Raw genomic sequence first — 21,677 nt, forward strand, 5'->3', positions numbered from 1 at the left:
AAACTGGATCCTGTAGAAGTCCCAAAGCCAGAGTTGCCAAAAGCTCCTCAGAGGAGCAGCCTTGACAGCTACAAGATCTGCTGGCACCAAAGATCTCCAGAGAAACACAATCCCCCTGCCGCCAGTGGGGCCTGCAACATTCAGACCTTGGTGCTTTGAGTTGTGAGGTAAATTGTGCCAATTCATGTTACCTGGGGCAGAGGGGAAGGGCAGGAGATAATGGTATCTGAAACCACACAGAGTCAGCCAGGACCTGCTTTTAGTTGTGCCACGAAGTCTTGTGTATTTCAGATTGTACAAGTGCACCTTTTATCAGCACAGGAGCTGATATTTAGGCTTGTAGTGGAGGTAAAAAAAGGGAATGCCAGGACAGCTGAGGGATGTGACAAAGCAGCAGCCTGGTCCATGCTGCAGAGGCCTTGCCTGTTCCCCTGGTGGTGCCCTCACTCTGGTACACCTGGTGGTTTTACAGAAGCCTTTGCAGTACAGGGATTGCTGGGGTTTTGTATTTCATATGGAGAAATACAGCTTGGAACAGTGATTTATTGGACGTGGTGGAAGAAGGATAGCAGGCTGCCTGATAATCCTTGGGATAGCCACTGATGCCTGTGGTTAAAGCTTGGCTTCTTGCAAGGGGAAGAAAAGCAGTTTAGGAAGTCAGTGTCCCTTTGGTTTGTGTTCTGCTTCGTGTGCCCTGGGCCTGAGCTGAAAGGAGACATCTTGGTAATTGTGCTGCAGCACTTGCTGCTCCTTTGGAAGGGTGGGAACAGTGGGAAGTGCAGTGTGTGCTTGGGTAGGAATTAAAGCTGAGAGCAGCTTTTGCAGATCTGACATGATGTTCCTTTTGGCTGCCTTGCTGCAGTGCAGGCTTCATTGCAGGCCTGTCCCTAGCTTTGAAGTCTGTAAGTGCCCTGAGAGGTGACATTTAGGAGTTAAGCCAGAAGCGGTAGAACAGAGCACCAAGGACTGGAGGTTCCCTGCCCACAGAAGCCCTTTGGGCCCTGCAGCCCTCACAGCCAGCAAGTCCCAAAGTGCAGCTCCACAAGTGCTGCTCTGGGCAATGTGTGGTCACCACATTTGCTCTAATGGACCATGGACACGAACGTGGCTGTTGTGTCACCTCTCCTCTGTGCCCTGCCAGCAGCGGGTAAGTAGTGGGTGTGCTCTGCCTGGAGTGCACATGGGCGGTACATCTGTCTGGGATAGACTGGGTCATTGCATGATCAGGACCAAGTCCCCTCTGGCTCAGGTCCCCTCCTCAGCAAAAAGAGACAAGAGCCTGGCAGGTACAGGGCATGGCAGCTCTGCCAAAGTCTCTCCTGGAGTACCGCAGGGCAGGGAGCAGGACATGTGGTGAGTCCCTCACCGCAGCTGCCACAAGAGCTGCTGATGTTTTCCCGAGAAGCAAGGAGCACGTGGATTTTCCCTGGTGTGTCAGCCTTTGCTGATCTGCTCCTGCAGTCTGCACACAGGCATTGCTGTGCTGGGGGCAGAGGAAGGGGTGGTCTGTGCAAAGCAGGCTCAGTCCCCCCCTACTGCAGCAGGCCTCTGAGTCCATCGAGCTGCTTATGGGAAAGCATAAAGAAACACTGGATGTAAAAGAGCACACACCAGGGTTCGTGTTCCTCTGTAAGAAAATATGCTGCAGAAATCAGCCTCTTCATCCCAGGGGGCTGCAGTGCGTGAAAGCCCATGTGTTGCTGCTGGGCTCAGGTCCCCAGAGGGCAGATCCAGACGGCAATTAGTCTCATGAAATGCGACCCAGCCACCCGCTCTCCAAGCCCGCCTCTGACAGCAGCGGCCGTTCCGCAGCAGGGAAGCGGTGGGATCCCTTCTCCCCGAGAACGATAAGGTACCAAAGGCGGTGCCGCCGTGCGGTGACACGGGAAGCACCCCGGGAGCGAGCAGGGCACCGCGGGGACACGGGGCTGGGCTGGGACGGGCCGCGTCACTGTCACCGCGCGGCCGCCAGAGGGCGCATGGCAGGAGCGCGGGGCGCTGAGCGCGGGAGCGCGGCCTCGCTCGGGGCATGCGCAGTGCGCGGCCTCGGCCGGCGGCGCCTTGCCGGGAGCTGCGGTGCGGAGGGGCTGGGAGAGGCCGGGCTGGGACAGGAGCGTCCCTGCGGCGCTGGCCGCGCTGCGACGGGCAAAGGAGCCGCCGGGGCTGCTGTGCTGGGAGCCTGCTCTTCTCTCCCAGCAGGACCGCGCGTGTGGAGAGACCTTTGGATGTCTGCGGGGATGGACGAGGCGTTGCGGAGGTCGGGCGCAGGGTGAGTGTGTGCTCTCCCACCTCGGGGCTGTGCCGGGAGCTCGGAGCTGCCCTCGGGCTGGAGCCTCTCCCGCAGGAGAGTGTTACAGGTAGAGAAGGGAGCCAGGCCGCCCTCTGGAATTTTGTACCTACACAAATGTTTTCCAAATGTATTCGCAGAGATGCAGCTGTGGAGAAACTGCAGAGAAGGCTGCCCGGCACAGCTGCCCAAAATGGGCTTCCCCCGACGGGGCAATTGCAGCCACCTGGTCATTCCCGTGAAGTTTGGTAAGTCTGGGGTTAGGTTTCCTGACTGTCCCTGTCTTCGAGCAAGCTGTGCCCTCTTGTCCAGAGGCCCTAGCCTGGGCAGCCCGGCTCGGCACAGCTCGGTTCCTGCTCCCAGGCTCACCGGAGGGAGGCAGAGCCACCAAACTGCAGGTCAGGCTGGAAAGGGACAGGTGGGACCTGCAGCCTCAGCAGGGGGAAGAAGAGGAGGGGGGCTGAGCCGGCCCCTGCAGCACGTGCAGAGAAAAGGGGGGAACACGGGGCAGGGAATGACCCGCAGGGCTCAGCTGCAGTCCTTAAAAGCAGGGTTTACTTTCACCACTGCCTGCAAAACCTGTGGTGTGGGTTGGGAGCTCTTGCTGGGGCAAGAGCTTCCTCTTCCGAGAGGCAGAGCTGCAGCCTCTTTCTCACCAGGGACTGTCTCGCTCAAAGGATCCCACTCAAGTTCTTTTCATGTCAAGGAACAGAAAGGTTTATCTATGTCTGTTTTCTCCCTTGTTTTCAGACACTCTGAGATGCTTTGTGTGGCCTGTTGGTGTGATGGGAAGTGACAGTTTTTCCTGGAGTCTTTGTCCTGGGGAGTGTTCCCCCTGTGGGTGTGTCACCGTGCCGGCACAGGAGATGGGATAACCTCTGGCAGTACCAGTCGCACATGCCCAGGCCCCACACATCTCCATGCTGCCAGAAAGCCAGCAGCAAATTCCACTGTCCTGTGGCTGCTCCAAGTCACTTGGCTGGGAATGAAACCCCTTTCCTCATGGCTTTTCTGGCAGTGCTTCTCTTGGTCCCGTTTATCCCTGGGCTCACGGGGATGTATTGGATACATGTTCCGTGGGTGGAAGATGCACTGGGTGGTTGGCATGGTCCCAGTGTTGGGAATGAATTGCCAGGTGTCCCAGGAGGACTCCTCTGTGTGGGATGTCAAGGTTCCCTCTAAAGTGCAATTTGGTCATCCCTGTGATGTGAGGACAGAGTTCTACCCTGTGAGTATTACTACCCAGATTTCCACACTGCCCTACTCCTTCTCTTCCTTTTAATTCCAGACCCGTGATAAAAGCAGAATACACTTAGCCCATGTGATGCCTTTTCAGCTGGTAGAAATATGAAGCAGACACGGCAATAAAGGGAAAAATGGATGTTACCTTGGTTTAACAGGATCCTAGGTGCACGCTTGTCAAAGGTGGAAACACGCCGAGAAGCACACCCTGTACAATGAGTATACAAATTTGTGGTCCTTGACATATCTCTCTAAAATCCCCCAATAAGAAACTTAATAAATGAAGTAATTGTCCCCATATTCTAATTATCCTCCCCTAAATGAGACTACAGCCTAGTTTACAAAAATATGTTCCAGAGAGAAGGCTCCATCCAAGGTTGGAGCCTCTAGTTCTGAGATAGTGTGAATGTTTGATCTTCCCGCTTTGCAAGACCCCCAGAGTAAGCTAAAGATCAGACTACAATAATTATAAGCATGTGGGGCTAGGTACAAGGAGGGTACAAGGAAAGAGAAAGGGTATAAAAGTGTATAAAATGGGTATAAAAAGAAAAGACAAAAAATTATCAGGCATCACGTGGAGTAGAAAAAAAACATTGTAGTAACTCTAGGACTTACGGGTTGCCTCAGAGACCACCTCTTCAGTAACAAACATTTTTGATAGTACAAAAAGTAGAGAAAATTGATATCTGCTTTGGACTTGGATGACTGACACTTCTGTTTGGGAGCTGAAGGCCCAGTCTAGTTACAGAGTCGTGTTGGTGCCAGCAGGCCTTGATCAAGAGAACTGGGTGTTTGCTTTTGTGCTGTAGGATGCTTCCCTTCACACCATAATGAAATGGTTTCATTGAATACAACCTTGTCCTACCTTAGGTGAGGATCATTTCCAGGAGAGGCTCTTCCACTTTGTGTGCTCAGTGGAATGAATGTCTTTGTGGAGAGTCTGGAATGATGTAGTTATTACCCTCTAAGAAGGAGGAAGGAATTAATAATTGATTCTGGGGGCTTCTGTGTATTGGGAGGGCAATCTGCAGCCCAATTTTGAATGTGAAAGCTTTAAAGGAATGATGTTTGTAGAGGCTGCTTCATGTGTGTTTGTTACCAACACAACATGCCCTTTTTTGGGAAGCAAAGCCTGTCTACCGGATCATTCAAGAGCATAAAATGAACCCACAACACCTGGGATGGAAGAAGAAAGAAATTCCTGAAGTGTAAACCCTCTCTGACTCACCGTCCCCTTAACCTCATAAGCAGGACACTCCTGCTTTTATCTCTGTTCCAAATCCCACTGCAGGCTGATTGCAACTGAACTGGACATGACAGAGTACAAAGGGTGACATATACAGCCTGTCCTTGGCTTATCTGGCACCTGGAGGTGCAATGGTCTGGCCAAGTGAAGCCCTGGGGCTGAGTGTCCAAACACTTGATCTCAGCACGAGGCAAACCTGGGTTGCAGTGACCTGCTTGCTCGGCACTCGTGGGCACAGCAGGGAACTAGCTCTGTCTGGCCACAGGTAGCAGAAATGTAGAGAAGCTCCAGGGAACCAGGGGGAGGCTTCCCTACCTCTCTGGGCAATGCTGAAGTGGTTAAAGAACACTTCCTGCCGGTGCAGTCCTGGATTCGGCGGCAAACTGTGCTTGGTCCTTCTCCTCAACTCGGAGGCAACAATGTAAAAAAGAAATTGAGTTCATTAGAAACTAATCCATGTGGACAAAAAATAGCAGCTGTGGAAAGCCCCAGCCCAAAAGAGAGCCCTGGAAGTAGAAGGAATATTGCTCAGCATAGTACCAAGAGCTCTTGGGAAGTAATTTCCAAAATTGTGTCAACACCAAGGCTTAAGATGCTGCTTTAAGGGCTGCAGCTTGGCTGCACAGGTCTGTCTTTATGCCAGCTGAAAGACACTGTGACGTGCAAGTCACAGAAGAGAGTTCAAGAAACTGATGAATGCCTATAGATTGTAGCAATGGGAGTGAGATCCAGCAAAATCAGTTGTTTTCACATATTTTGGTGTATTGGTATTTTACTCAATTTTATTTTCTTGACCCATTCCTCTTTTCAGCATCAACAAATGATAAATGCAGCCTGGAAATTCTCTATTAATTCTGTCTCTCTCTGGAGCCAGCAAAATGACAGATAAAAGAATTATAAACACACTTTCAATTACTAAAGCTTAATGGAATCCTTAGCCTGCTTTGCATTTGGATTTGTTCGATTGAAAAGCCACACCAGTTGTGACAGGAAAGGAACAGGCACATGTAAGAATTGTGGTGTGGAATGGTGTGGGGATCAGCTGGAAATCTAATGAGAAACTCTACAGACAGATTTGTGGGGCTGATGCTAAATTCTGTGCCTCAGAATCTTCCCTGAATCCCTTCTTACAACAGGCTTAATTTGTATTAATTAGCTACAGCCTCACTGTCCTAGAGCAGGTTGGTTTTAGCTGCAGGGAATGACTGTCAGATTTTTGCATGAATTAGATATGGGAATGGTCTTTATAAGAAGTTGGTGCTCCTTTAAACTAAGGGAAAAAGCTTAACTGTAACTGCTGAGTATTCTTGCTCAAATTCACAAAATTTGGAACCTTGATATTTGTGAGTGCCTAGGGGTCACATCAACTCTCTAAAGCAATTATGTAGCTCTGACGTACAGTGGCTGAACGTTCAAACCTTTCAAATGTAACAAGATAGGTGATCTTTCTGTTCAATTTTCAACCCAGTATCTCTGAATATTTCATTCTGTAGCCTGCAGAATACTCCCAGTTCAGGAACTGCAGGCACAAAGCTTCTCAAGGCCAAGAAACTGCCCTTGAGAAATGCGTTGTTACACAAGGGCCCTTCTAGCAGTGCAAGAGGCCCTGTTAAAGTGTTGAAGACTCAGGGGTTTTGTGTTTGTGGAATGAAATGAAATATGTCCTAGAAAATCATCCTGCTTTTGTGGCATAGCACCAGGAAGTGTCTCTCTGGGGAGTTTCCTGCAGTGAAGGGCAAGATTTCGGTGGTGAGCTTTGCAGGAGAAAATTTAAAACATTTTTTTAAAAACTAGTTAAGACATGAGAAGTGTCTTAAAGCAGGGATGTTTGCAACTCTTGGCAAATGAAGAGATACTTGATTTGTGGCTGGTGTAAAAGTAATCTTTTTTTTTAATTAGAGCTCCTTGCTAATTATCTTATTTAGATCCAAGAGTACCTTTGAAACTTCTCTTAGTATGTAATTATAATGGCTGAAGTAAAGCCTAAAATCAACATTCAATTGAGTCAGGGCATTAAGGTCTAGCTAAATGTCTTACCACTTTTCATATTCTTTTATACAAACTTCCCAAGAGCACTAAACAGAAAAAAAAATCTGAAATATGGACTCCCTGCTCATATATTCTGCTTAGAGTAGCCATTTGGTGTGGGGAGCACTCCAGAGCTTTGCCTTATGGTAGTCACCAGTAGACAAGGACAGATGCAATTTTATAAAGCCTTTATTTATTCTTTTTTTTTTTTTTAAAGTAAAGGAATTGAAAAGTACGTAGTGTGACAAAACACAGAAGATTAATGAAATGTTCATTCAGTACCAAAAGAAAAAGGGTAAAGGGTGGGAGAAGTTACACAGAAGGACTTTTTCTTCATATTTTTCCCACTGGCAACCTAGATTGGAGAGACAAAAGGAACTATTTTGTAATATGGCAGCACACTGTTAGTACTTCAATTTTTTGTGCCATGTGCAGTGGCAGATGGTAAAATTTTAGGGAAAGCAGAGGGTGGTTAAAGCGAAGCTGGATGCTTTTTGTGGGTAAAGAAGTTAAGTGGATGGAAGGGTGGGCAGGGACGGGCAGACAGACTGACAGACAAAGCAATATGTGCATTATTGCTGTTACCTACCTTAGGTTATGCACCAATTCCTAATGTGGCTCTGCTCTGGACTATTAGGGCAGCACCCTGGGAAAAGGAACACAGACAGTTGTGAGAGAGAAACCAAGGAGCAAAGTAGGTTGTGCTTGAGAAGGAACTGTTAGAAGCTTAAACTTGTGCCTGAATTTTGGTTCAAAGGATAATTTTAATGGTACTTCTGACCCTAGAACCTACATGCCCCTGGAAGTTGGATATTTTTCAATTTTGCCGAAGTAGAAAAGAAACTTTTGGAATGGATTGAAGACAGTTCTTTCATAAGTTTTCCCAATATATTTACCTATGCAATACTTTGGATATAAACAAAAAAATAAATTAATAAGCAGTTTAAGATATTATTAATAGTTATATGCCCTGCATTATAATAAGGCTGCTACTGGAAACTGTCATTTATACTTCCTGGCAATGCAATATGGCTCTAGATAAACTTTTTTTGTGATATGATCAGATGAACTCTCAATATATCTGTATTTGCTAGGCAGTTCTGAGAATTGATCCAGATGCACTTTTTACTGGTAATCCCAGAGTTTTGTGGGGATCTGTAGCACAAAGAGAAGTTTATGTATGACAGAGCTAAAGTTTAAATTCTACACATGGATATTTTTCAACTGTGGCTTGTAGATATTCAGCTCTACTGACAAGACTCTAAAGAATCTAATCTAGAATTTAGACATGCTTTGAGCTTGTGGTTTGACTAAATTACCTCCAGACAACCTGTGGAGGCATGATATACATTAACCTCTACACATTTATTGTAAGGGCACATGGACAAGTGACCATAGAAGTTTGCAGAACCACTTTCTAGAGCAGTTTCCAGGTTCCTGTATATGTGGTTTGGGGGTCTTTTGTGATTGTGTGTGTGTGTTTTTTTGTTTTGTTTTTTTAAAGAAAGGAGATAGAAGGTACCTCTTCCCCAAGGCACTCATCAACATTTGATTGCTTGCAGCACTTTTCCATCATGGCAGTGAAACCGCCAGCAATTGTCTTTATTTGTTCTTCTGTCATCTGGGGCTTGCGCTTGATGAGGTTGATGAGCAATCTGAAAACAAAGCCACAAGACACAATTAATATTGCCTGTTGTAGTCGGAATCCCCAGTCTGCAAAACACCATTCTACCCAGGCACAGCTCACTTGTGAGGGGTTTTTTTGTCATGCCTACATGAGCCTGTGCCTGTTGGTAACTCCTAACTCCCAGTCTAATACAACCATTTGTTTGTTTTGTGTTAACCCAGTTACAGGTGGGGAAAACTTAGGGAAATTATCTGTATGTTGTCTTAATTAAGTACATCTCAAGACTTGCAGTGGCAGTGGACCTACATGAAACTGGTCAGTTAAGAGAGTGATTTTAAGTGAAGAAAACATCCTATTTCACCTCTTCCAAACTACATGATATTATAGGCTGACCCAGGTCAGTGGTTCTATGTGGTTTTCTCTGTCACTTAGTGAAACCCCAGTCAGATGACAAAACAGGGTGTTTGTAGGTTCCTTCCACACCCCCTCTGCTACAAAGTGCTACACTTCAGAAGCTTTCCTGCAAGGTATTTCTTGGAGCTTACTTCAGTTGCCCTTCTTCGCGCTCAGCAGGGGGAGCATTGCACATTTTCTCATCAAAATTGAACATGTTGGGGTCAAATGGCGGAGGCACGAATTTGGTATCTACGCCCATGGCAGTGAAACATGGTCTCCTGTAAGAGTAGAGTTCGCTGCAGCACTGTGAAACCTGATCATTTATGGGGGTGCTCTCCTGTCTCTTGCACATATCTTCAATGATGATGCTCAGCTGAAAAGAAAAGGGCAAAGGTGAGTTACATCCTCCCAAAAACACAGGAACTAGGTGATGTTTGTGTCACAATACCATAGCTGGAAGTGGAAGCTATTGGATCTAACACCTGCTGGGAAATGGCATGTGTTTAAAATTTAAAATAAATAGATATTCCTGGAGTAAGGCATTTCTTCTGCAACAGTCTGGGCATTGGGCTACAATCAGTAGGTTTGAAGGTTTTAAGAGACTATTTAGCTTTTCCAAATGCAACCTGCCACAGTCCCAGTCATGGAGCACTGAGCAACCTGGTCCAATGGAAGGTGTCCCTGCCCATAGCGCAGGGTGTTGGAACTGAATGATCTTTAAGGTTCCTTTCAAGCCAGGCCATTCTACGGTTCTGTGACTCGATGATTCTATTAACTTAATTTTGCTTTCTGAGGGAAAACAAAGTTTAACTAAAATTTTCACAAGCTATCATCAGATAGCTATTTAGGCTCTCACATCCATTAAAAAATCAACAGACTTGAAATTCTGTTAGGTAGAGGCTTAGCATGGTGTTAGTGAAAAATCACTGTGTTTGCTATCTCACCAGAATTCAGTATTATTGAGAATAGGAAAAATCTCAAAGAGAGAAGGAAGACGAATAAGTCCATGTACTCACATAGTGCTCAGAACAAGACATGCGTTTCTCCTCAGGAAGACTGCAGCACTTTTTGCCAACAGCTGTCATTTTCTTCCCGATTTCAAGCAAGGTGTCAGTTGATACCTGAGGCATTTTCTTAGTGTAGCGGATCAGAAGTCTGAGAAAGTCAGATCAAGTTGACTGTTAGTACAGTGTTCTTCAAATATGAACACATCTAGCCCACTGAAGGGAAAATGGAAATGAAGACCAAATCAATCTGCCCAAAGCAGCCAATGTAGGTCATTACACCCCCAAATATTTATCAGGAAGCGCTCACCCTTTAAGGAAGTCTGCCTCGCCATGGGTGTTGAACAGCTCACAGTTTGTCTTCACAACATCTTCGGTTTCCTTGACATGCTTGTTCGCTTCTTCGTGCTACAAACAAGTACAAAGTTAGTTATTAGTAATGTAAGAGCAGGACTTGTTGGTAACAATCATACAATGTAACTTTTAACCTCTTCTAAACCTCTTTAACTACAAAATACTCGTTTTGTAAGGTTGATCACTTCCGTATAGCCAGGATGGCATAGGCAGGACTTGATTCCCTTGTGGGTCTTAAGTTCTAACAGAAATTCCCTTGAGAAAGGCAGCCATATTTTAAAAATTCAATTTAAATTAATTACCTGTTGGACTTCTTCTCTAAACAGTGGGGTTTAATGTTTGTTTAAATCGAGTAAATATTTCTAATTATTATCAACCATGAAGGGAACATCTCTTGGCCAAAGCTTTCAGGAACTCAACTTACGCTGTGTCTTGTGTGTGACTGAGTCGCAGATCAGACCTAAGTTTAGGTGTCTCTATGTGTTGGTCATGCACATTCCCATCACAATCCATGAGCAGCCATACTCAGCATAGGTAGTGGAGCCCAGAGAATAATTGAGCTGTTAATTGTCAGCCTCAGGACAAGCAGAATTGCTTTTGAGGTACAGAGGCATCAGACAGTTGAGTGAGACTGGTCTGAAATATTGTAAGGTGGCCAATGAAATTACACTGTGATCTGAGGTAACCTGTATCCTTGCCATGGGCTATGGACTGCTTCATGTCCCACCAGGACATTAATTTCCCCTGGGTTTAGTCTCTCCAAAAGCTTTCTGTCTGCTCTTCTGTAGGAGCTTCTCAACCCAATTGTTTCGTGACAGGTACCAAGCAAGCACTCTAGACATCTGCAAGCAAAGCTTTGCACCTACAGCATGTCCGTAGCAATCGGCAGGGTTGTCTGTCTTGCAGCACTTATCCAGGAGTGTTTCATATCCCTTAGTAACCCTCATAATCAGCTGTGTGGAGAACTCGGCATGTCTTCGTGAATATTCATAAACAAACCTGAAAGGCACATGAGCAGACAGAGCTCCTGAATAATGTGCTGCTTTCATCTGGCACAGTGCAGTAATAACAAGGACATTTCCTCAGGTGGACAAGGAGCTTGGAATGCTGTTGGCACTACTTACTCTGACAGGAATGCATCATGGTTTGGCTCATAGCTTTTACACACTTCCTTATCTTGAACATATTTTTCAACTAGTGAAGGAAGATTGTCAGGTTTGTCATCAAAATCTGCCTCCATGATGCACTTGGTCCGTTCCACAACTGGCTTCTCACAGCAGGGCTTGAGTTTACTTGAGATAACATCTTGTTTAGAGCACATAGAGGTCACGAGCTCTGACTGTAAAATTAAAACATAGTATCAGACAAGCTATGAAATAATAATTTAAAGGCAGATTAATTAATCTCTCTCTGCTTCAGACTCTTCGCTTTTCACTCAGGTTGCCTATTTACTTAGCACTTTGCTAAAAAAATGTTTTCTGTTCCTACAAAGAGGAATAACCAGGGGATGAGCATATCCCATGTGTACTGAACATGATGTATGGGTTGAATGGTTCTCTTCCAGAGAATCCAGACTCTGGAAAGCCAGGGCACATCACTAAGTGCTCTGTCACAAGGATGCCTGATGGATCTTGTCAGATGCCCAGCTCCGATAGAGGACAAAACCTGATAAAACCCAAGCACTGGAACCAGCTGCCTCAACAAGTGTGTCCAAGTTTGAGTCAGCCAGGCAATATTGAAATCATGTGACTGTTGCAGAGGTTTGTTAGTCTGTTCTCTAGCATTCATTGACACTGCCGGAAAGCTGGATTAATGGCAGTACACTCAACAGGACAGGAAAAAAAATTGCAGCCTTTTTGCCTCTCCTTTCTTTTGCTTTGTTTATGTTTGAGTTGAAGTGAATGAATACCACCAAACAACCTCCCTGATAAATGTTCTGATTTCAGCCAAACACACTTGTTAGACTCTAAGCAACAGCTCCTTGTCCTCTTCATCAGACAGGGCAAGATCCAGAGCTTGGCTGAAACCTACTTCCACTAACAGTCAGCTGAGCTGATCCTGAGTTTGTCAGTGCTTGAGGAGCCTTCCTGCAGTGCTGAGTACAAGTTTGAGTTCCTGGGACTGTGAATGAGTAGTTGCACAAATTACTACCTTTCTAAACATTTTAAAGTATGTAAACGTTGTTTTAAAACAGTGAGCTTACCCAGTCATCCACACATTCTACCATGTCACCTTCACAGCACTCTTTGTAGACATCCTTCACATCATGGACCATCTTAACAAGTTCTGCAAATGGAGCCTTAGGGTATTTCTGGCTTAAACGAGCAAGTTTACTGGGTAGAAAAGGAGAAAAAAACACTTGTTTTAAAGCACTGTAGGAAAGAGAAACTTTACAAGTCACTAATACATGATATGGTAGATCAGGATTGTTTCAAGAAAATACTCATTCTTCTCATCTAATTTTGGTGGCTAAAAAAAAAGGGCATCAACATCTGCACCAGAAAGGAGCAAGTTTGTGGTTCTTCTGTTCTGCCTGAACTGTAAGAATCACACCCCAGAATTCCCCATCGCTCTTGAGCGACTGGAAAGCACTTCAGATTACTTTGCACAGATAGATATAGTCCTGATTATACCTTTAAATCAATGCTGACTGTCTGTAAAATAACCCTAGTCAATGTAAGTGTATCAGACTGGCCACAGAAGGAAAGCACTTCTCTTATTAATTGTAAAAGTGTTTCTTTATCTTACGAACAAATGCTTTAACAGATATGATTCTGCCAAATCTGACTTTTTGGTTGCCTTAAGGTTCAAACTAGCACCTTACTTTGCTGATTAGAGATGTGTCCATCACTGAAAGCTGTAGGCACTGGAATGGGGTACAACTTTGGCAGAAGTGTGGATTAAAGATACTGTAATCACTGGTTCTGAATGACACTCCAACAGTTAATTTTGCATCTTCTGGACTGGTTTCAGAGATGGTCTCCTTGCTCTGCAGCTCTCACAGCTGAGCTTTTTCCTAGTACTCGCTCACAGGCTGACAAACCTACGTTTTACCAAAAAAAGTGATTGGAACTTACTTTGCTTGGAAAGTCCTCTCACCATCCTTCTCAAGGAGTCGACATCCGTGCTGCTGTTTCACACCTATCATCTTGGCTCTTTCTTTGATTACAGCTGCCTGTGGGAACAGGACACACATTGTCACATTTAACTGATTACATCCAATGGATGGGATTAATCCCAACCTGTCTCTCCAAGTTCTTCATGCGAAGATTTGCACGGACAGGAAAATTCTGCCTGTTTCTCAGTTGCTTAGTGTTTGTCCACAGAGACAAATTTGCTGTACCTTTGCATCCAAGCAAGCACCAATATCACTCTCTGGGCAGCAGCCTTTCAGTGCATTTTCATACTCAGCAGCCAGACCCAGGATTGCTGGGGCATGCAAGAAGGGGTTTCTTCTTGCGACAGTATAGACGAAACTAGAAGGAAAAGGAAAGCATTAATTCCATGTTCCAGTGACATTTCCAGCAGCAAATGGCCTAAAACGTCTTGTAGCTTCTCTAACTTTTTTTTCTAGTTTAGAAATATACTTCAGAAATCTAGTTGACTAATCTGCTTTCGAGACATAATGCCTACTAATGGGAAATGCTCTGCTAAATCTCACTCTTCCCAAGGCAGGACTCAGTAACTGTGAGTGAAGGGTGAATTCCTGGTGTCAAAAATCATGTATATTGGCTTTTTTAAAATGTATTGTCAAATATTTGAAAATTCTGATTTTCAGTGTGAAAAAATCATCTATGGCATTTTCACCAAGATTTTATTGCCAGTTCTTATTCTTTTTTGTATTATCTCCATTCTTGCCAATTATACCAAGAGTAGTGGGAAGCTGGAGCAAGGAAGTTATTAAATCAATATTGGAAACACCATGGGTTTTCAGCAGGTTTGGGGAAGAAAAGTCATCCAAGATTTAAAAAACGTGATCCTTAACTCCCGTTTTGAATGGAAAAACCTGCTGTAGCATGAAACGAGGAAATGGGATCAGGATAAAAAAGTAGAAGTGGGCATTTTCCTTACTTTCCCAGGAGTTTCACACGGTCATCCTTGTACTCGTTGCATATCACATCAGCAGCTGGTCTCTGGTATGGTGGAATGAAGTCTGGCTGGTGAACTTTGAAGGACAGGAAGCAGTGATTTCTTTCAGGATCAGCTTTAGCACAGCAGTCAGCCATGTCACCATATGAGTCACGGAGCTTCTCAACTTGGCAGATTTCATCCAGGAAAACAGAGGGCTGCAAGGGGGTCAGAATTAGTGTTTATAGACAGTGGGATGTCTTGTCTGTTTCTCTATAAAAGAAAACCCAGGCTGAATAGTAAATATAGTTTTACTGCATAAGATTTAGACCACAAATCAAAAAAATCTAGTGTTTCTCACAGAATTTGATAAAGTTTTATTTTACATAGTCCAATATCAAAACAGTTCCAATGCTTTACTGAAAAAAAAAATTGTAATTTAAAATACTCTGTGCAAGACAGTGATCTCCTTTTACTTATAATCTGACTAAACTGAATTTTCAGATTATTGAAGCAGGATTTGGTATTCTACTTGATGTGCAGCTTGGGAAGCCTTTAGGGACAAGCTGCTGTCTAGCTGAACCTGTTAGGCATCAGGGATCCTAAATACTTGCAAACTTCTTTTGCTACCTGAATTTTGAGGAATTTTTTTAAACCTTCATAAACTAAGTGCCTGAAATTAGTACACACACCTTTTCAAGTTACCCCCCCAGTGTGAAAATCCACACACTTGTGTCACTTCAATACCTAGAATGATGCCTGTATTTTACACCTGGGGTTGGTTTTGTACTAATGCTAACGTTTATTTTTAGGCAATGCTAAGCTGAATGTGCCAGAGCATGGTGTTTGGTCTCCAATATAGGGCTCCATGGAGCATTCAGGCACTTCTTAAAGGCAGAGTTTTAGAACCTGACAAAAACAAGTTCTTTGTTCGAGCAATAAAATCTGAGCTTTGGCTAATGACAACATCCACACATGAAAGTTGAGGTGTAAGTCCTCAGGGAGGGTTGTCCTGGCAGCTGCACAGAGTGAGGAGAAATACAATATTGAAGGATTCACTGCCTACCAGTGGTTTTGTGCACTCAGGAGCATCCTCGTTGGCCACACACTTGTGTGCCAAATCAACAACATCCTTCACCAGCTTAGACAGTCCATCGTAGGAACATTTCTGGAGGTACTGGGCAAATGTGATCATGGTACTGAAACACAAAGCATAGTTTGGAACATGAAAATGAGAAATATCATCAGTCAATATTTTCAAAGGTGCTTCCGAATTAAACTTGTTTGTTCAAATGACATGCACAAAGGTTAACCAGAATACTAGCAGAGCATAGTGCCATATCCCCCACTTCTTCTCACCTCCTTTCTGAACGTGTTTTTAACCTTCCCAATAAAACAGGTCTTGAATAATAAATTAGAAACAAACCAAAAAATACTGTGATTGGAGTTTTCTGCCACTTTTACCAGAAAACTCATAAATGCCATAACCTAAGCTGGATTTGGTCACTGTTACACCTTATGATCTTCAGGCTGCCTTCTCTCAGTACTTATGTTTCTGTCAAGGCCCTCTGTCTTTTCCAAAACCAGTTTCAAATGAAAATCACTGAATTGTCTCAGAAAACATGTTGCAGGTTTGATTTTTGAGATTGCTGGTTTGTTTGTGGTTTTTTCTGGCAAATAATTTTATTCTGAGGATATCGAACCTGTATTCCTCTCCCTATTTTATTTTCAGAGAAGGAACAGAGGCTTTTTCACAAGGTTTGCAAGGAGTTCTTTTCCCACACAGCAAGAAAGTCATTGGACATCTGCAGGTCTAAAAATATTTCTAGGTTTTGCATAGTAACAGTAAGGGGCTAACTCAGTGTTTCAGTAAGACATACACACTGCTTGTAAGCTCATGCAGTGTGTCTTACTTTCCATTTTTGGTACAATATTAAGAGAGACAAAAAACCAATCAGCAGATGGAAGCTGAACATTCACTTACACTGCCTTAAATGTCTCTTCCTTCAAGTCATTGAAGCGATGGGCAATCGGACTCTTGTGGTCTGGGAAGAAAAGCACAGGGAACACTGATGATCACTATCACACCGATTGTGCTGGACGCCAAAAAACACATTCTGGGCACCATGGGCCAGATTTGCACAAGTGCTCAGCATTCACCCTGAATGGCACAACTTTTATACTCAAGAGCATAAGAACTTGAACTCTTTCTTGTTCATTTGTCTACAGATACCCAACTCTTATGTTTGCTTGTCTTTCTGAAGGAACCCAAACTTGTGATTTTTAGGATTCTAATACAATGTTTATTTTTGTAAGCAGCTACTTAATTCAGACATTTAAGATGACTGTTGAGACTTACTATTCAGGGTTAGCAAATATGTCCTTTGCATAACCAGCTACAACAAACACTACAAATAAAGCAATGTGGCTGCAGTTTGATCAGAGCAAACATCCTCCTTGTGAAGATTAAATTTTTAACTTGTCAAAAGACAGAGCTTCCAAAAGCACAGTGTACCTGCTTCTTCCATGCTGAAAAGGAATAGATCCTGATTCATTAACATGTGTTCATGCACCACACTTACTCTCCCAGTTAAATTTTCCTGAGTGTCCTACCTATCTCTCCACTGTCTCTTCATTTAGTTTCTTTTCAAATGAATCATATTTTCCTGTTCAATATAGATCAGACTCCCACGAATTGCTTGTGAAACTGTATTAAAGACATTAAATTGATAGAACAAAGACTTTCAAGAGAAGTAAATAACTTTCTTACCTGCATCTCGTGCAATTCTTTGCAGGTTCCTGGATCTGGCAGAACTTAGGAGAAAAAGAAATGAAATTAATGTTAACCACTTCATGGTTGCAGGTTATGATGTGAGCAAAATTGCTCAAAAATGCTAGGACGATTGAAGGAAGAGCATTTGCTTATATACCCTTCACTACCCATGCTTGTAAAATATTAACCCTAGAGCTGATATTTGTAGATTTCCATTTAGTCCAAAGAAGATTACAAAACTTCAGCTGCCCTTGCCAAAAATTAATTTGATTTTTGTTATTTATTCTGTGTTGTTACTCTGGGCCTTTTCGTCCTGAAGAGGCTGAACCTTCCAGCACCCAAAAAAGATAAAGTTTTGCGTAAATTTCCTTATCAAATGACAAACAAAGAGTTCAAGGCATCAGACAAGAAAGTCATCAGGGCTAATCCTATAGCCTTTTTTTTGCTTGTATTTGTTCAAAAGCAAAGCGTGTTGGTGTCGTATAGTAGGAACTCGCTCATATAGGACTCAGTGCACTTGAAATTAGAGAATTTTAATTTTAAATCATTTTATGAAGATGAGATGGCTAATCTAGACATCTAGGGCTGATCTGAGCACCTGAATTTGTTAGGTTGTTCTGATTTTCTGTGGGTACAGCCAAACACGTGGGTAAATGTGTGCAAGAGCTGTCATTTCAGAATTTTTGCAATTTCTCATTTGCACCGACATCCTTCCAAGAGTAATCTCTTAATTAAACATCACTCTCCTCTCTTAAAAATTTCCTAATGATTAGTCAGTAACTTAGGAGATTGGACACAGGAAGAAATGTGCAGTTTGCACAGAGCCCCAGGACATGGAATAAAATTGAAATTACTTTCCCAGGATACCCAGTGAGATGCTTTGAAAAATCCTGAACAAGTAAAAGGTTGGATCCTTGCTGAGTGCAAAGTGATGCAGGTTCCCAGTGGGAAATACTATGATTTATTTTAATGAATCTGTGTCCCTGGTGTCTGGATGTCAAACCACACAAACTGGAGGTTGTGTGCTGCCTTGCAACTCTTTGCTTTGCGAGCACCCACATGGTAGAGCTGAGAATGTGGTCTCCAAACACTTCCTTACTTCTTAAGGTTCCCTTTTCTGTTTTTCTTCCTCAGGTGGGCATTTTTGCCATAACTCTGTATTATTCCTAATGGGAATAGTAAGAACAAATCAATGATCAGTTTCTGGAAACTGGACAAAATTAATAAGTACGTGTATACTTACTTTTGTTCCTGAGTGTGAGGTTTTAAAGACATTTAAAATAAAGCAAATGACATGTCTAAGCTCAAAATATTTGCAGGCAGTTTTCATTCAGAAAAATGCCAAGGCAATGCATCTTGTGTTCCAGAAAGGCCTTTCTGTTCTCCAGGAATAACCACATAAAACTGAGGTGAGTTCACAGAATAGTTTGATACAATGAAATTTTTACTGGCAGCTGCTGTTGTAAAATATTTTTGCATTTTCCTGAGTCTGCTCCTGATATTTTTGCAGGTAAAAACCAGCATTGTGTTAGTGATTTAAATGAAAAAGGCTCTGCTTTGGGAATGAAAAGGTTATTTGGATAACTCTTACATGTTATCCAAATGGTGCAGGATGGTGCAGGAAAGCCAGGTTGGCAGAAAAGCAATTTTAGAAATGTCATCATGTTAGACATTGGGGTTGTTTTCAGGTGGTTGTAGCAAAATCCCACATTTCTGGAAAAAGATGGGAATTATGATGAACAATCTGGATGTTTCAGACTGGTGCTGCTTTAGCATAACAAAATCTGAGTAAAGAGCTTGTTAATTCTGTCTGTAATTGTTTTACTGACTATATCACTCTGTCAGAGAAGTTCCATCTCCTTTCAAATCTTAACAGAGCATTCTGTGGGACAGAAACACATGTTTAGGTATTTTGTGAATAACCATAAGGTGGTAAAAAATTGTGGTATTGGTGAATAATGTCTTAGAACAGCTCTTGAGAAGCTCTCAGGCTGCACTAAAGAAGTCTCCAGAAAACTACAGCTAAGGGCTGGGAGGGCAAAGCTGAAATTCAGCACAATGACTGCAATGTTGCATCTTGAAAGCTCTCTGGAATTTTCTCTTGCAGCATTGTGCAGTGTTAGCAAGAACACTGCTGGTCCCCTAGAGTTAATATGTAAGTTTGGAATACAGGGTCCATGTTTATTTCTAGATATCTTCTGTTGTCTGTCCTGTACTTCATGCCAATGGTTCATATAACCACTGAGAGCTGAACTCCAATGCTCATGTTTGTTTAACGATATTAAATATTATACTGAGCTTCCTCTTACTCAATGCTTTCATAACGTGTTAGTTCACTCCAACAAACTTGTTCTGGTATTAAAGAAAGGAATTTATCAATGGCATTTTAAGATGATCCATTTTCACACTCATTTATGACTCAAATTACAGGTAATAACAAGTTTTATTCCAGGTGTGGGGAACCAAAGGACAGTAATCCCAAGAGTAATTGACCTGGAAATAAAAAGGATTTATAATTCTTTAAATATTTCATTGTACCAGCCTGTGCAAAGTGGAAGAGTAGAAACAAATTGGACCAAGATGTACTAATATGACATGAGGCTCTTGAGAAAAAAAAGTGATATATCACAAGAACAACTGTCAGAGCCCTTTTGGAAAGTAAGTCCTTTTCAAAGAAATCTCCCAAAAACTGAAGAACATCAAGAAACCCTTTGCTTTTGTGGCCCTCAATTTTATTTACTGCTGTTTCTTCTATTTTTCAAGACCTAAAGTTCTGTTTGTGGAATGGGATCATGAGACACACACAAGACCAAGAGACATTCCTGTGCCAGTTGCCACCGTTCTGTTTTTTGGAGAGGGTTTTGTTCCTTGGTTTGCTTTGGTTTTTTTACACTTTTCATGAGGACAAGAAAGGGGGCAGCAAGCTAGCAATCTATTTTCTTCCTCAAAATGTGAAACAGCCTTCTGCTAAAGCTGAGGGAACCAGAAAAAAATATTCCTTCTCACCTGTCTGCAGGGGGAGGTTACGGAACATTGAAAAAGGTGTTGCTAGCTCCTATTTCCAGTCCTGTGCCTACAGACATGGTTTGCCTGGAATGGTTTTTCTTCCATTAGAGAGTAGCTAATTTTTTTAATAACTAACGATCAGTGTATTGCTAAATAAATATCTGTAGCTCTAAATGTCTAGCTCTGGACAAATGGACAGGTATCAGGTATTACCTTTTTTTTCTGCTTTGGTGCATGATGTTTGCCATTCTTATCGCTGATGTTTGGCTCCTGTGCAGAACGAGTCAAACATCTCAGATATATGGCTTTTGTTTGAACAGAGATGGACTCATTGATGTGAAACAAGCAAACATAAAGATAGACAGGGTTTGATCACTGTAGCAGAGCAGGCAGAGACCTGCTCAGGTGTAACTAACAGCATTCCATGTGAGGTGTATCTCCTGGGCATCAATGAGTTCTGATACTCAAGTGTTCATCTTCTGTCAGCCACTCACCTGCAGTCCTAGCGAGTTCTTGATCATTCAGAGAAGGATTTTTGAATCAACAAGAATGACTGCTCTTGCTAATCCTGTACATTTGATCAGTAGGGCATTCTACCATCCCTACCCCTTTGTCTCACAAGTCCTCAATGTGGTGATGTAGCTGTTTTCCTTAGTAATTACCATTTGCCAACATGATCCTTGGGCAGCAGGTACAAGAACAGCATTGCTTTGCCTATTAAGCATTCAATTGCTTAAGCCTTCACTGCTTTTGGAAGGTATCAGTTCTGAGACTTCTCAGAATTGTCTCTTTTTTCCATGTCCCCATGACTTACTTTTCTGCCAATTCAAGTAGGTAATCCACAAAATAGATGAGTACTGGTTTAATCTATTAGCCATTTCTAGTTATAAGGTCCCTCCAAAAAGAAAAAAAAATCAGTGTTATGTCTTGGTATGGGTGTATCTAAATTTTGTATCTAAATACGAAATAGATGAGGGAAAAAAATACCCGAGGTGCAGCATGGCTCTGTTTGGGAAGTCCTTCTCAGGAAGATTTTTTTCTTCAGTGTTTCTTATATCAATGTCTTTGATAATTGTCTCTGGAACTGAAATTGTTGTGGTGGTGTGATTGATCTTTGGCTCATGATAGGACTGTCGGTGGGGATCTTTTTTCTTCCTCTTACATAAGTCCTGGAGGCCTTTGGAATCCAGTGCATTCACTTGTACCCTAGAAACTTTTTGGCACTCAGTTTCCAATTTCTATGCTGCTCTGCTATGCTGCCTGATGGCCTTGGCAGGAGAGAAGAGCCATTTAATGTGGCACAGTCAAGAGCCAAAGCTGAAAGCTTTTGTTTGGCGAGAGACTGTTAATATTTCTTCCCTGGGTTTGATGTACTTCAGGTTTAGCAGTAAAAGAAATACTGAAAACTTTTGAAGAACAGCAGGGAATGCTTGGAGGGGTTCTTTTTTGGCTTGAGTTTCTTCAGGCCATTGATCTGTAATCTCCAATTTCTATTAAAAACATGGCTAAAAACATTTTTTCTAAGTGTAAGCAAGTGTATTTGCTAAAATTAGAAACAAAGTATGTGTAAAATGAGCTAATATTAGATTCTGGGAGCCACTGGGTTTGCTCTCAACTTGAAACACTTCAAGGGTTGAAAAAAAATC

The 21,677-nt window shown here is 42.9% G+C and overlaps 2 protein-coding genes and 1 long non-coding RNA gene across 3 annotated transcripts in view; 1 reads left to right on the forward strand and 2 right to left on the reverse strand.

Annotated features, from left to right (window-relative positions):
• Nucleotides 1-1,092: 1,092 nt before the first annotated feature.
• LOC146437757 (uncharacterized) overlaps nt 1,093-21,677 on the forward strand; it is a 30,997-nt gene continuing 10,412 nt past the window's right edge. Inside the window, exons 1-4 of the mRNA XM_085059859.1 lie at nt 1,093-1,147; nt 1,263-1,324; nt 1,891-2,269; nt 2,428-2,535. Coding sequence (XP_084915985.1) covers nt 1,093-1,147; nt 1,263-1,324; nt 1,891-2,269; nt 2,428-2,535 — 604 coding nt within the window. The remainder of the gene's footprint in view (nt 1,148-1,262; nt 1,325-1,890; nt 2,270-2,427; nt 2,536-21,677) is intronic.
• On the reverse strand, nt 2,978-5,160 carry LOC146437758 (uncharacterized). Its single transcript, XR_014851516.1, has 2 exons — nt 4,395-5,160; nt 2,978-3,737 (listed from the first exon to the last, which is right to left on the reverse strand). It is a non-coding gene; the product is annotated as an uncharacterized LOC146437758 (long non-coding RNA).
• On the reverse strand, nt 6,975-17,181 carry ALB (albumin). Its single transcript, XM_085057716.1, has 15 exons — nt 17,023-17,181; nt 16,237-16,297; nt 15,319-15,451; nt 14,256-14,470; nt 13,528-13,660; nt 13,262-13,359; nt 12,388-12,517; nt 11,309-11,523; nt 11,051-11,183; nt 10,141-10,238; nt 9,843-9,981; nt 8,976-9,199; nt 8,326-8,458; nt 7,393-7,449; nt 6,975-7,158 (listed from the first exon to the last, which is right to left on the reverse strand). The coding sequence occupies exons 1-14, from the start codon at nt 17,105-17,107 to the stop codon at nt 7,399-7,401; spliced, it is 1,848 nt and encodes a 615-aa protein (XP_084913842.1). The 5' UTR covers nt 17,108-17,181; the 3' UTR covers nt 6,975-7,158; nt 7,393-7,398.

Source organism: Lichenostomus cassidix, chromosome 4, assembly GCF_008360975.1.
Source record: "Lichenostomus cassidix isolate B80296 chromosome 4, HeHo_3.0, whole genome shotgun sequence".
Lineage (NCBI taxonomy): Eukaryota > Metazoa > Chordata > Aves > Passeriformes > Meliphagidae > Lichenostomus > Lichenostomus cassidix.